The sequence below is a fragment of the Oncorhynchus mykiss genome, chromosome 1, assembly GCF_013265735.2.
Source record: "Oncorhynchus mykiss isolate Arlee chromosome 1, USDA_OmykA_1.1, whole genome shotgun sequence".
Classification (NCBI taxonomy): domain Eukaryota; kingdom Metazoa; phylum Chordata; class Actinopteri; order Salmoniformes; family Salmonidae; genus Oncorhynchus; species Oncorhynchus mykiss.
Window position 1 is genome coordinate 78,558,409 of NC_048565.1, and position 14,258 is coordinate 78,572,666.

The 14,258-nt window shown below is 40.3% G+C and overlaps 1 protein-coding gene across 2 annotated transcripts in view; it reads left to right on the top strand.

Moving 5' to 3' along the window:
• Positions 1 to 14,258, top strand: part of LOC110530007 (GDNF family receptor alpha-1) — an 83,763-nt gene that overhangs the window by 16,816 nt on the left and 52,689 nt on the right. Inside the window, exon 4 of one of the 2 annotated variants that reach the window (XM_036986123.1) lies at positions 1,164 to 1,295. The exons of the other annotated variant lie outside the window; for it this stretch is intronic. Coding sequence (XP_036842018.1) covers positions 1,164 to 1,295 — 132 coding nt within the window. The remainder of the gene's footprint in view (positions 1 to 1,163; positions 1,296 to 14,258) is intronic. 2 annotated transcript variants of the gene reach the window in all.

Genomic DNA, 14,258 nt, shown 5'->3' on the forward strand with positions numbered 1-14,258 from the left:
TTTTGTATGACTTATTTTATCGTGCTTGTGCATTGATAAGCACACCAAAGAACACCAAATCCGGCAGTAACGCTACGTAATTAAAGTTGCACATGGCACTTCTAAAAGCCTATTTCACACCATAGCAAGATAACGTTTCTTTCATGTTGATTTAGGAAAAAATGAAGACGTGGCACTGACTCACCTATGGATTGATGTCTCACCATAGTCTCGATGAAGAGTTCAGCGTTCGACTAGCCACATGCGGCATGCACACGCAGTTACAAGCCTGCTAGAGTTAGCAGCAGGCATACGAGCAATATCCACAGTCGTAATACGGATGAAGCCTGAGCTGGAATGTGAGGCTAACTGAAGCTGCCTAGCTTTAGAAAACCCTGAGTAGATCTAGCTAGCATCATAGTATACCACTAGGGTCTTTGATTTGCCACCAGCTACCATAAATTAACAACTTCTGAGGGGGATATGAGTGGGTATTGTTGTGGGTGTTCATGGGTAGTATGGGTAGAAAATGCAAAAATACTTTATATTCCTGTCTAGTCGCCATTGAGCTGTATCTCATGTTGTGTAATATACACTGAGTATACAAAACATTAAGAACACATGTTTGGTATACTCAGTGTAATTAGCAGGCCAGTGACCTGGGAATGGCATCTATCCTCCATTTTCTTGTTTTTGGTGCTACCACCTTAACCAGAAACTGGCTGTTGTCAAAAAGCTGTCTCTAAGAACTATACTCCCTCAGCAAAATGCTGCCCAACGCAAGACCTCCCCTCTTCTCCTTTGTACTGTCCCAAACCTTCCACTAACAAGACCTCCCCTCTTCTCCTTTGTACTGTCCCAAACCTTCCACTAACAAGACCTCCCCTCTTCTCCTTTGTACTGTCCCAAACCTTCCACTAACAAGACCCCCCCTCGTCTCCTTTGTATGATACCAAACCTTCCACTAACAAGACCTCCCCTCTTCTCCTTTGTATGATACCAAACCTTCCACTAACAAGACCTCAGCAAGCTGTATTCCTCTTTAACACCTTTCCCTTCCCCGCCTGGTGACTCTCCTGCCTCTGACCTGTCCCCTTTACCCTCTGAGTGTGGCCTGTCCCCTGGTCCACTGTACTGTGAGCTCTGTTCACCCTGTGGTCCTGAATGAAGCACATTTCTTGCAGAGGAAGGGGTCATCGGCGACCCCAGGAGCGGCACTGTCACAGTGCCCACAGGGAGGGGGCCCCAAGTCAGGGGCCGAGCAGTGGAAGACCCCAGTAGAAACAGGAGAGCTCATCCCAATTGGGCAATTCTGGGTAATTAACCTCAAGACTTACAGTATGCATGGCAGGAAGTGTGTGTGTAGAGGTGTGTGCACAGGTGCGTGTGTGTTTGTGTTTGTGTGTGAGAGAGAGAGAGAGAGAGAGAGAGAGAGAGAGAGAGAGAGAGAGAGAGAGAGCGAGAGAGAGAGAAAAGTCCATGTGTGTATGTGTGGACTTGTTTGTGGGAGACTAAATCTGTCCAAAATCTATGGATGGAGAAAGAAATAAAGATGGGTGGGTGGGTGGGGGTTAATAAGGTTTTTCAGGAGTTGATGAGGACCAGTATTATATTACATGGGTTATGTTGATGAGAACCAGTATTATATTACATGGTTTATGTTGATGAGAACCAGTATTATATTACATGGGTTATGTTGATGAGAACCAGTATTATATCATGTGGGTTATGATGATGAGAACCAGTATTATATTACATGGGTTATGTTGATGAGAACCAGTATTATATCATGTGGGTTATGATGATGAGAACCAGTATTATATTACATGGGTTATGTTGATGAGAACCAGTATTATATTACATGGGTTATGTTGATGAGAACCAGTATTATATTGCATGGGTTATGTTGATGAGAACCAGTATTATATTGCATGGGTTATGTTGATGAGAACCAGTATTATATTGCATGGTTTATGTTGATGAGAACCTGTATTATATCATGTGGGTTATGTTTATGAGAAGCAGTATTATATTACATGGGTTATGTTGATGAGAACCAGTATTATATTACATGGTTTATGTTGATGAGAACCTGTATTATATTACATGGTTTATGTTGATGAGAACCAGTATTATATTACATGGTTTATGTTGATGAGAACCAGTAATATATTACATGGGTTATGATGATGAGAACCAGTATTATATTACATGGGTTATGTTGATGAGAACCAGTAATATATTACATGGGTTATGATGATGAGAACCAGTATTATATTACATGAGTTTATGTTGATGAGAACCAGTATTATATTTGAAGGGTTATGTCGATGAGAACCAGTATTATATTACATGGGTTATGTTGATGAGAACCAGTATTGTATTACATGGGTTATGTTGATGAGAACCAGTATTATATCATGTGGGTTATGTTGATGAGAACCAGTATTATATTACATGGGTAATATTGATGAGAACCAGTATTATATTATATGGGTTATGTCGATGAGAACCAGTATTATATTGCATGGGTTATGATGATGAGAACCAGTATTATATTACATGGGTTATGTTGATGAGAACCAGTATAATATTATATGGGTTATGTCGATGAGAACCAGTATTATATTGCATGGGTTATGTTTATGAGAAGCAGTATTATATTACGTGGGTTATATTGATGAGAACCAGTATTATATTACGTGGGTTATATTGATCAGAACCAGTATTATATTACATGGTTTATGTTGATGAGAACCAGTATTATATTACATGGGTTATGTTGATGAGAACCAGTATTATATCATGTGGGTTATGATGATGAGAACCAGTATTATATTACATGGGTTATGTTGATGAGAACCAGTATTATATTACATGGGTTATATTGATCAGAACCAGTATTATATTACATGGGTTATGTTGATGAGAACCAGTATTATATTGCATGGGTTATGTTGATGAGAACCAGTATTATATCATGTGGGTTATGATGATGAGAACCAGTATTATATTACATGGGTTATGTTGATGAGAACCAGTATTATATAATGTGGGTTATGTTGATGAGAACCAGTATTATATTACATGGGTTATGTCAATGAGAACCAGTATTATATTTCATGGGTTATGTTGATGAGGACCAGTATTATATCATGTGGGTTATGATGATGAGAACCAGTATTATATTACATGGGTTATGTTGATGAGAACCAGTATTATATTGCATGGGTTATGTTGATGAGAACCAGTATTATATTACATGGGTTATGTTGATGAGAACCAGTATTATATTACATGGGTTATGTTGATGAGAACCAGTATTATATTGCATGGGTTATGTTGATGAGAACCAGTATTATATTGCATGGGTTATGTTGATGAGAACCAGTATTATATTACATGGTTTATGTTGATGAGAACCAGTAATATATTACATGGGTTATGATGATGAGAACCAGTATTATATTACATGAGTTTATGTTGATGAGAACCAGTATTATATTTGAAGGGTTATGTCGATGAGAACCAGTATTATATTACATGGGTTATGTTGATGAGAACCAGTATTGTATTACATGGGTTATGTTGATGAGAACCAGTATTATATCATGTGGGTTATGTTGATGAGAACCAGTATTATATTACATGGGTAATATTGATGAGAACCAGTATTATATTATATGGGTTATGTCGATGAGAACCAGTATTATATTGCATGGGTTATGTTGATGAGAAGCAGTATTATATTACGTGGGTTATATTGATGAGAACCAGTATTATATTACATGGGTTATGTTGATGAGAACCAGTATTATATTACATGGGTTATGTTGATGAGAACCAGTATTATATCATGTGGGTTATGATGATGAGAACCAGTATTATATAATGTGGGTTATGATGATGAGAACCAGTATTATATTACATGGGTTATGTTGATGAGAACCAGTATTATATTACATGGGTTATGTTGATGAGAACCAGTATTATATCATGTGGGTTATGATGATGAGAACCAGTATTATATTACATGGGTTATGTTGATGAGAACCAGTATTATATAATGTGGGTTATGATGATGAGAACCAGTATTATATTACATGGGTTATGTTGATGAGAACCAGTATTATATAATGTGGGTTATGATGATGAGAACCAGTATTATATTACATGGGTTATGTTGATGAGAACCAGTATTATATTACATGGGTTATGTTGATGAGAACCAGTATTATATTTCATGGGTTATGTTGATGAGAACCAGTATTATATTATGTGGGTTATATTGATGAGAGCCAGTATTATATTATATGGGTTATGATGATGAGAACCAGTATTATATTAAATGGGTTATGTCGATGAGAACCAGTATTATATTACATGGGTTATGTCGATGAGAACCAGTATTATATTACATGGGTTATGTTGATGAGAACCAGTATTATATCATGTGGGTTATGATGATGAGAACCAGTATTATATTACATGGGTTATGTCGATGAGAACCAATGTTATAGTACATTGGTTATGTTACGATATTGTGCTTTTGCATTTGTTTGTAGTTGATTTGAAGACTGCTGTGGGATGAAATTGTTCTATTATTTTTTATAATAGGGTTTTGTAACAAATATCAATAAGATTATGACAAATAGTTACAGTATGTAGACTTCAGTCGATATCATCCAGCCCTAAGAGAAATAGTTGTTTAGGTGGTAGCTAAGTCAGGATGAGGGTTGCAGCATCCTTGGGAAATGCATTTTAGAGCAGATGTGCTCTAAGCTCAAGCCCTGGGGAGCAGACAGAAGGATTATGGGGAGAGTTGGGTTTTACCACCCTGGACCATTTTACATTCTCATAATATTAAAAAGAGTGTAAATATTTGATATGGTTGTTTAAGTGGCTGTTTGTGGGTAAGGTCAGTGGTGTAGTGGAGGGGAAATTCATGTAAAAGCCGTCTACACACCTTTTTTATTTTGCACAATCGTTTCCCAACTATAGCAGAAAAAACATGGCAAATGTAGGGAGCGTTCGATTCTTTTTACCACTACATCACAGGACACACACAAACACACACACACATAACACACACACACACACACCAAACACCCATACCCACTCCCAGTGTGTTGCTGAAGAGGTGGGAATCACTTCAGTGAGTGTTCAGGGGGATCTGGGGGCCTTAACTCACTGTATGAGGTGGCAAAACCCTGGTTCATTCTCACACTGAGCAATTTGGAATACATACATTTTAAAAACACTCATGAAGGCAAACCTGTAACAAATGCATCACATGCTCACGTACAAATGCATCACAATGTAAGGACTGTGGGGGAGGGCATTGTAAGGTCTGTGGGGGAGGGCATTGTAAGGTCTGTGGGGGAGGGCATTGTAAGGTCTGTGGGGGAGGGCATTGTAAGGACTGTGGGGGAGGGCATTGTAAGGTCTGTGGGGGAGGGCATTGTAAGGTCTGTGGGGGAGGGCATTGTAAGGACTGTGGGGGAGGGCATTGTAAGGTCTGTGGGGGAGGGCATTGTAAGGACTGTGGGGGAGGGCATTGTAAGGTCTGTGGGGGAGGGCATTGTAAGGTCTGTGGGGGAGGGCATTGTAAGGTCTGTGGGGGAGGGCATTGTAAGGTCTGTGGGGGAGGGCATTGTAAGGTCTGTGGGGGAGGGCATTGTAAGGTCTGTGGGGGAGGGCATTGTAAGGACTGTGGGGGAGGGCATTGTAAGGTCTGTGGGGGAGGGCATTGTAAGGACTGTGGGGGAGGGCATTGTAAGGACTGTGGGGGAGGGCATTGTAAGGACTGTGGGGGAGGGCATTGTGTGTGGATAAGAATTTTGTTCATTTAAAATGCTTTTAGATCACAACAAAATTGAACACTAAAATACAAATACAATAAACAACCTGAAAAACAAAACAGATCCAAAAAACTAAACCGGCTAGTAAACGGAAATATACTTTATTTAGTAATATGATACAAGTAATTGTTGACCCTAAAAAATATCATAATAATATACAATAATAGTAATATTATATGTATACAGTATATATATATTTTTTTACAAGGTATCCTTTGTTTTTCATTCCTGCTAACTCATTCACTCTCCCACAAACAAACCTAAATCTAAAACTAAACACCTTATTTAGTGTCATGCAATGTGGTGTTTGGTTGTATCGTGGCCCACCTACTCACATTGAATGAGTAATTCAGCAACCTCACCACGCTATAAATGAAGGATACAGAGGACCGTTTTCCCTACATGTCCTACAAGAGTGACAAGCGCTCTCCAATAAAAACAGTTTCTTTCACGCCAGTCACACAAACATAGCCAGTGCTAATATAACCAGGGATTCTACCAGTCTGCCAGGGTATTGAATTCCAGTGCTAATATAACCAGGGATTCTACCAGTCTGCCAGGGTATTGAAGGTCCAGTGCTAATATAACCAGGGATTCTACCAGTCTGCCAGGGTATTGAAGGTCCAGTGCTAATATAACCAGGGATTTTACCAGTCTGCCAGGGTATTGAAGGTCCAGTGCTAATATAACCATGGATTCTACCAGTCTGCCAGGGTATTGAAGGTCCAGTGCTAATATAACCAGGGATTTTACCAGTCTGCCAGGGTATTGAAGGTCCAGTGCTAATATAACCAGGGATTCTACCAGTCTGCCAGGGTATTGAAGGTCCAGTGCTAATATAACCAGGGATTCTACCAGTCTGCCAGGGTATTGAAGGTCCAGTGCTAATATAACCAGGGATTTTACCAGTCTGCCAGAGTATTGAAGGTCCAGTGCTAATATAACCAGGGATTCTACCAGTCTGCCAGGGTATTGAAGGTCCAGTGCTAATATAACTAGGGATTCTACCAGTCTGCCAGGGTATTGAAGGTCCAGTGCTAATATAACCAGGGATTCTACCAGTCTGCCAGGGTATTAAAGGTCCAGTGCTAATATAACCAGGGATTTTACCAGTCTGCCAGGGTATTGAAGGTCCAGTGCTAATATAACCAGGGATTTTACCAGTCTGCCAGGGTATTGAAGGTCCAGTGCTAATATAACCATGGATTCTACCAGTCTGCCAGGGTATTGAAGGTCCAGTGCTAATATAACCAGGGATTATACCAGTCTGCCAGGGTATTGAAGGTCCAGTGCTAATATAACCAGGGATTCTACCAGTCTGCCAGGGTATTGAAGGTCCAGTGGCCCTGCTAAATGTGCTACAGCCTTATCATTTTGTTTTGATAGGTGTTGGATTCAGCAGGGAGTGTGTTGAGTTCTCTCCAACTCTCAGTGGCTTACAGTTAATACCACTGCCAAGTTTGTGAGAACCAGGGCCCTCAGGGAGTAACGTTCAGACGAATTAAAACTCAAATCCCCTGAATGTTGTTAGTCATTGTTAAAGTTAATAGGAATGAAGCTGTGGGCTTCCCGTAAAGACTTTTTGGAAATATTGATCACATTATTAAAGCAGATTTATTGTTTTAAGTAATTAGTCATTTAATAGCATCACATCCTGTTGGGTAAGTGTACTTTTTGTGTGGAAGTGTTGTAGCATATTCTGATGAGGTTGTTGCTGTTTTAACCATATTAATTAAGTGGACATCTCTGTTTAATCAGAATGGATGATAAATCAAAGTTGCGTACTTTTATATGATTTTGTAATCCTCATACACAGATCATCTAGGGAAATGCCTAGAAAATCAGACCAGTGTCTCTTTCAACACTATTCTAAATGCCATACCTTTCCTTTGTTTTAGACTATTCTCGATAATGAATTAACTTTCAAGAAAATCTCTCACATAGATTCCAGACTGAGTGTAATTATAGTTCTTTGACGATGTTAATATTTGTATTTTTGGAGTGTACATGTTGTACTTTGTCAGGGAAATTAAATTCACCTTATTAGCATAATATAAAGCTAGCTCCAGAGAGAGACTTAGGTCCTGTGTGAATATTCCAAGCAGTTTATACCGGTGGGTTTGTTTGCTGTTAGGCCTTCTGCTCTGCTCTCCACTCTTTCATGTACTGTTTATTTAGTTTCCGGCCATTTGCGATCGGTACTTAAAACTTCTTACAGCTAGCGACACACCTCGACAACATTCCGCTGAAAATTCAAAAATATTTTTTAGATATATGTAACTTTCCTACATTAACAAGTGCAATACACCAAATGAAAGATAAACTTCTTGTTAATCTACCCATTGTCTCCGATTTCAAAAAGGCTTTACAGCGAAAGCACAACATATGTTAGGTCATAGGCAAGTCACAAAACACACACAGCCATTTTTCCAGCCAAAAGCAGAAATATAGATAAAATGAATCACTAACCTTTGATGATCTTCATCAGATGACACTCATAGGACATCATGTTACACAATACATGTATGTTTTGTTCAATAAAGTGCATATTTATATCCAAAATCTCAGTTTACATTTGGCACGTTACGTTCAGTAATGTTTTGCTCCCAAAAACATCCGGTGATTTTGCAGAGAGCCACATCAATACAGAAATACTCATAATAAACATTGATAAAAGATACAACTGTTATTCACATAATTAAAGATATACTTCTCCTTAATGCAACCGCTGTGTCAGATTTTCTTTTAAACTTTATGGAAAAAGCAAACCATGCAATAATCTGAGAACGGTGCTCAGACAACAAATCAAGCAATACAGATATCCGCCATGTTGGAGTCAACAGAAGTCATAAATAGCATTATAAATATTCACTTACCTTTGATGATTTTCATCAGAATGCACTCCCAGGAATCCCAGTTCCACAATAAATGTTTGATTTGTTCGATAAAGTTCATCTTTATGTCCAAATAACTCCTTTTTGTTAGCGCGTTCAGCCCAGTAATCCAAATTCATGACGCACGAGCAGGCGAAAAGTAAGAAAGTTCCGTTACAGTCCGTAGAAACATGGGAAACGAAGACTGTTGACATCTAACGGAAGCCTTAGGAAGTGCAATTTGACCCCATAGACACTGTGTATTCGATAGGCCAAGAGTTGAAAGACTACAAACCTCCGATTTCCCACTTCCTGGTTGGATTTTTTTCAGGTTTTCGCCTGCCTTCTGTTATTTGAGTTTGAGTTTATTTTTTATTTTTACAGGGACAGTGCACATTAATCAACGTTTCAGTAAAAGTGCCGGTTTTAGCCAGCCGGCTAATTTTCAACCGCAGTCCCTGGGCAGGTTATTAAAAACAATTACAATATAGACAATAGCAGCATAGAACAAGCAAGACATAGCAACATAGGACAAGCAAGACATAGCATACAGACAGAGCAACATAGGACAAGCAAGACGTAGCATACAGACAGAGCAACATAAAACAAAAAGCAGCAAGACCCTTATACTCACAGACATCATTCAAAAAGTTTTAGAAACTTCAGAGTGTTTTCTATCCAAATCTACTAATAATATGCATTCATTATCAACTGTGACTGAGTAGCAGGCAGTTTACTCTGGGCACGCTTTTCATTCAAAAGTGAATATGCTGCCCCCTATCCCAAACAGGTTACACAGGATTAAGAGCTGAACAGGTCACCGAGCCTCCCAAAAATGCCTAGAGGACTTGGTGGCACAAAACCAGCCACACATGCATGATTTCTGCCTCTCGACCGGTGACTTTTAAAAAAAGAAAGAAAAAAAAGAATAATCTTCCAGATATAGAGCATTACGAAAATTGTGGCTGGCATGGCAACCAACAGTCCTGAGGGGAAAGGCAAGTGAGGTGTATATAGTGGTTTTTCACATAACTACTATTGTAAGGACATGGTAAAGGTTGAGGGAAAACAGCAGCTTTTGACTGGGGACATGTTGATATTCATTAAAGATGTGGACTCTATGTCTAACATGAATCAGCATAACACCATATGTCATAATGCATCAGTCTGACTCCAAAAGTAGTTTGATCATGAAACACCCATGTCTACAGCCAGTGGTCTCTCTATTGAGCAATAGGATGATGGTTTGCCTACCAACAGAAAGCAGTTCGGTATGCAGACGATGTTTTCAGTGCATTTGAACGCATCAAAGTAAAGTTTAAATCCTCATCTGGCGGGGTTGTGACTGGCCAGGATTTACAGCTTGTACTTCATACATTATTCACACACTCTGATTCACCCAGTTAGAGGGAGGAGGTCAGGGAGAGAAGAAGGGACATTGTGTGTGTGTGTGTGTGTGTGTGTGTGTGTGTGTGTGTGTGTGTGTGTGTGTGTGTGTGTGTGTGTGTGTGTGTGTGTGTGTGTACTTGCATGCACTTGTGTACAGTATGAGGCTTTCCCAGACATTATGGAAGAGAGCCTTATTCCTGAGCTGTGGTCTGCCCCGGATGGCTCCTGCCTGCTTGCTTGTGGAGCTCTTCCATTAAAAATCATTGATAGGGCGGGTGCGCTCACACCCTCAATAAACTGCCAGCCATAGTCGCCCGTCACTGCATCACTGTGCCTTTCTGCTGATGGAATGATGGGCAAAGCAATAATCCCCAAATGTCTTCCAGTGGGCAGTGATTGCGTGGCGTGGCTGGTGCATTGGCTTTTATCCGCATCCCCCGACACCTGCAGTTTGGCAAGACACCACGGTGATATTTGTGTCTCAAGCTAATCTATTAGCTTTCAAGCACCTTATTGCGGAGTGACCTGTTGAGACAGCAGATGAATGAGAATGGAGAGAAGTGGCCGTCAGCCTACTTTCGCGTTTGTTATTCATTCTTACAGGGGAGTGACTCATTTTGAAGTGTCCTGTATAGCAGGAAATACAGTCTGGCAAGGAGGAGTGGGATTCGCTCTGGAGCTTTGGAAAATATGTATGGGCTGCATGCTTAACTTTTAGATTTACATGCAAAGTACTGCTGCTAGGTCTAACTGAGGAAGTCTGAAAGGTAAAATGTGCTTAGGACTTTGGTACCAATCACATTTTGTTACAAGTGGAAACGTGGGTGATATCTTTCTAAAGTCACTCACACTCATTTTGAGATTGTTAGTCTTTTTGTATGGAGAAAATCACATCAACAGCTGATGCATATCAGATTAGCTAATTTATTCAAATATCCTGTTGTGTAAGAATATCCATAATATTATTCCATGACCTAAATAGTTATTCCATAACTGAAATGATCTCCCTATGTATTTTTCTCCCGAGTGGCTCGGTGGTCTAAGGCACTGCACCTCAGTGCTAGAGGCGTCACTACAGACCCTGTTTTGATTCCAGTCTGTATCACAACCGGCCGTGATTGGGAGTCCCATAGGGCGGTGCACAATTGGCCCACCGTCGTCCGGGTTTGGCCGGGGTACGTCGTCATTGTAAATAAGAATTTGTTCTTAGCTGTCTTGCCTAGTTAAATAAAAGTTAAATACATTTAAATATATATATACTGTATACAGTATACACTACCGTTCAAAAGTTTGGGGTCACTTAGAAATGTTCTTGTTTTTGAAAGAAAAGCACATTTTGTCCATTAAAATAACATCAAATTGATCAGAAATACAGTGTAGACATTGTTAATGTTGTAAATGACTCTTGCAGCTGGAAACGGCTTATTTTAATGGAATATCTACATAGGTGTACAGAGGCCCATTATCAGCAACCATTACTGTTCCAATGGCACGTTGTGTTAGCTAATCCAAGTTTATCATTTTAATAGACTGGTTGAGTATCTGGAGCATCAGCATTTGTGGGTTCTATTACAGGCTCAATAATGGCCAGAAACAAAGAACTTTCTTCTGAAACTCGTCAGTATATTCTTGTTCTGAGAAATGAAGGCTATTCCATGCGAGAAATTGCCAAGGAACTGAAGATCTCGTACAACGCTGTGTACTACTCCCTTCACAGAACAGTGCAAACTGGCTCTAACCAGAATAGAAAGAGGAATGGGAGGCCCCGGTGTGCAATTGAGCAAGAGGACAAGTACGTTAGTGTCTAGTTTGAAAAACAGATGCCTCACAAGTCCTCAACTGGCAGCTTCATTAAATAGTACCCGCAAAACACCAGTCTCAACGTCAACAATGAAGAGGCGACTCCGGGATGCTGGCCTTCTAGGCAGAGTTGCAAAGAAAAAAACATATCTCAGACTGGCCAATAAAAATAAAAGATTAGGATGGGCAAAAGAACACAGACACTAGACAGAGGAAGATTGGGAAAAAGTGTTATCGACAGACAAATCTACAGTAAGTTTGAGGTTTTCGGATCACAAAGAACAACATTCGTGAGACACAGAAAAAATGAAAAGATGCTGGAAGAGTGCTTGACGCCATCTGTCAAGCATAGAGGAGGCAATGTGAAGGTCTGGGGGTGCTTTGGTAGTGGTAAAGTGGGAGATGTGTATCACTCCATTTTGCAACGCCATGCCATTCCCTGTGGACGGCGCTTAATTGGAGCCAATTTCCCCCTAAAACAGGGCAATGGCACAGCTCCAAACTATGAAAGAACTATTTAGGGAAGAAGCAATCAGCTGGTATTCTGTCTATAATGGAGTGGCCAGCACAGTCCCCGGATCTCAACCCTATTGAGCTGTTGTGGGAGCAACTTGACCGTATGGTGCATAAGAAGTGCCCATCAAGCCAATCCAACTTGTGGGAGGTGCTTCAGGAAGCATGGAGGGAAATCTTTTCAGATTACCTCAACAAATTGACAGCTAGAATGCCAAAGGTCTGCAAGTCTGTAATTGCTGCAATTGGAGGATTCTTTGAAGAAAGCAAAGTTTGAAGGACACAATTATTATTTCAATTCAAAATTATTATTTATAACCTTGTCAATGTCTTGACTATATTTCCTATTCATTTTGCAACTCATTTCATGTATGTTTTCATGGAAAACAAGGACATTTCTAAGTGACCCCAAACTTTTGAACGGTAGTGTATATATGAATTTCATATCATCAGGAGTTAAAAAGTTGTCCCTGCAAGCCATGATATGCAGGATCAACACCAGTGGGAGTCGACCAGCTCCACTAGCGTGTAATGGCATCTCCCTTCCTCAGGTTTTTTTCTCCAACTCAATCTCTCAGAGTTGTGACACAAATCAAGCCCCGGGCCTCCAATGATGAAGCTCACGACACAGTCCATACCTCCACTACATGTGATCTGAATGTTTTTACCACAGAGGAGATGGGTATTTTCACTCCTGCAGAAGCACACTATCCCAGACTAACTCGTACACGTCCAACCAACAACAAGGCCAACTACCAAGCACTCAACTTTCAATCTGAGCAATAAATCACTCAAAAGCCACATTTCTTTTAGCGGTTTGCCCTTTGACCAATTGAGTTGGCTACATAAAACCTCCAATAGCATCTCATGTGACAGCGCTTAGGGGCAAATAGGTTAATTGGAAAAGTCCGGCGTGAAGAGCAACAGCAGGATCTGTTGTGTGAATATGTCAGCGGGAATGAGAGAGAGACATGGCGACGGGTAGAGTTTCACTGGAGGGAAACCAGAGCCTGTTCCTACTCTCAGCTCTCAGACAATCCTGCTGGATGAGGTCGGGCATCAGTCTGAGGAACCACCTGGTTTTAGATGGCACCCAGTACAGACCTACACACATCAACATGACTGCTTCAATTTGCCCCATGAAATCGCCTGGTGTACAAACCCTGTGTGTTATACTAGAAACACTGTGTGTTCAAAAGTTATACACCATAAAATCTACACATTCTATGCTTGTGTGCGCACACACTCACACACGCACACGCACCAATTGCCTTTTAATTTTACTTCAAAGTGTAACTGACTGCAGTCATTCCACAAACTTGCCTGAGATGTGAGGTACTTAAATCAAATCAAATCAAATTGTCCTTGTCACGTGCCGAATACAACAAGTGTAGACCTTACTATGAAATGCTTACTTTACACGCCCTTAACCAACAATGCAGTTCAAGAAATAGAGTTAAGAAAATATTTACTACATAAACTAAAGTAAAAAAAATAAAAAAAACACAAGCTATCTACATAACAATAACGAGGCTATATACAGGGGATACCTGTACCGAATCAATGTGCGGGGGTACAGGTTAGTTGAGGTCATTTGTAAAGTGGCTATGCATAGATAATAAACAGAGAGTAGCAGCAGTGTAAAAACAAAGGGGGGATCAATGTAAATAGTCCTGGTGGCCGTTTGATGAATTGTTCAGCAGTCTGATGGCTTGGGGGTAGAAGCTGTTAAGGAGCCTTTTGGTCCAAGACTTGGTGCGCCGGTACCGCTTGCCTTGCGGTAGCAGAGAAAACAGTCTACATGTATGACTTGGATGACTTGAGTATTTGACAGGGTCAGGAA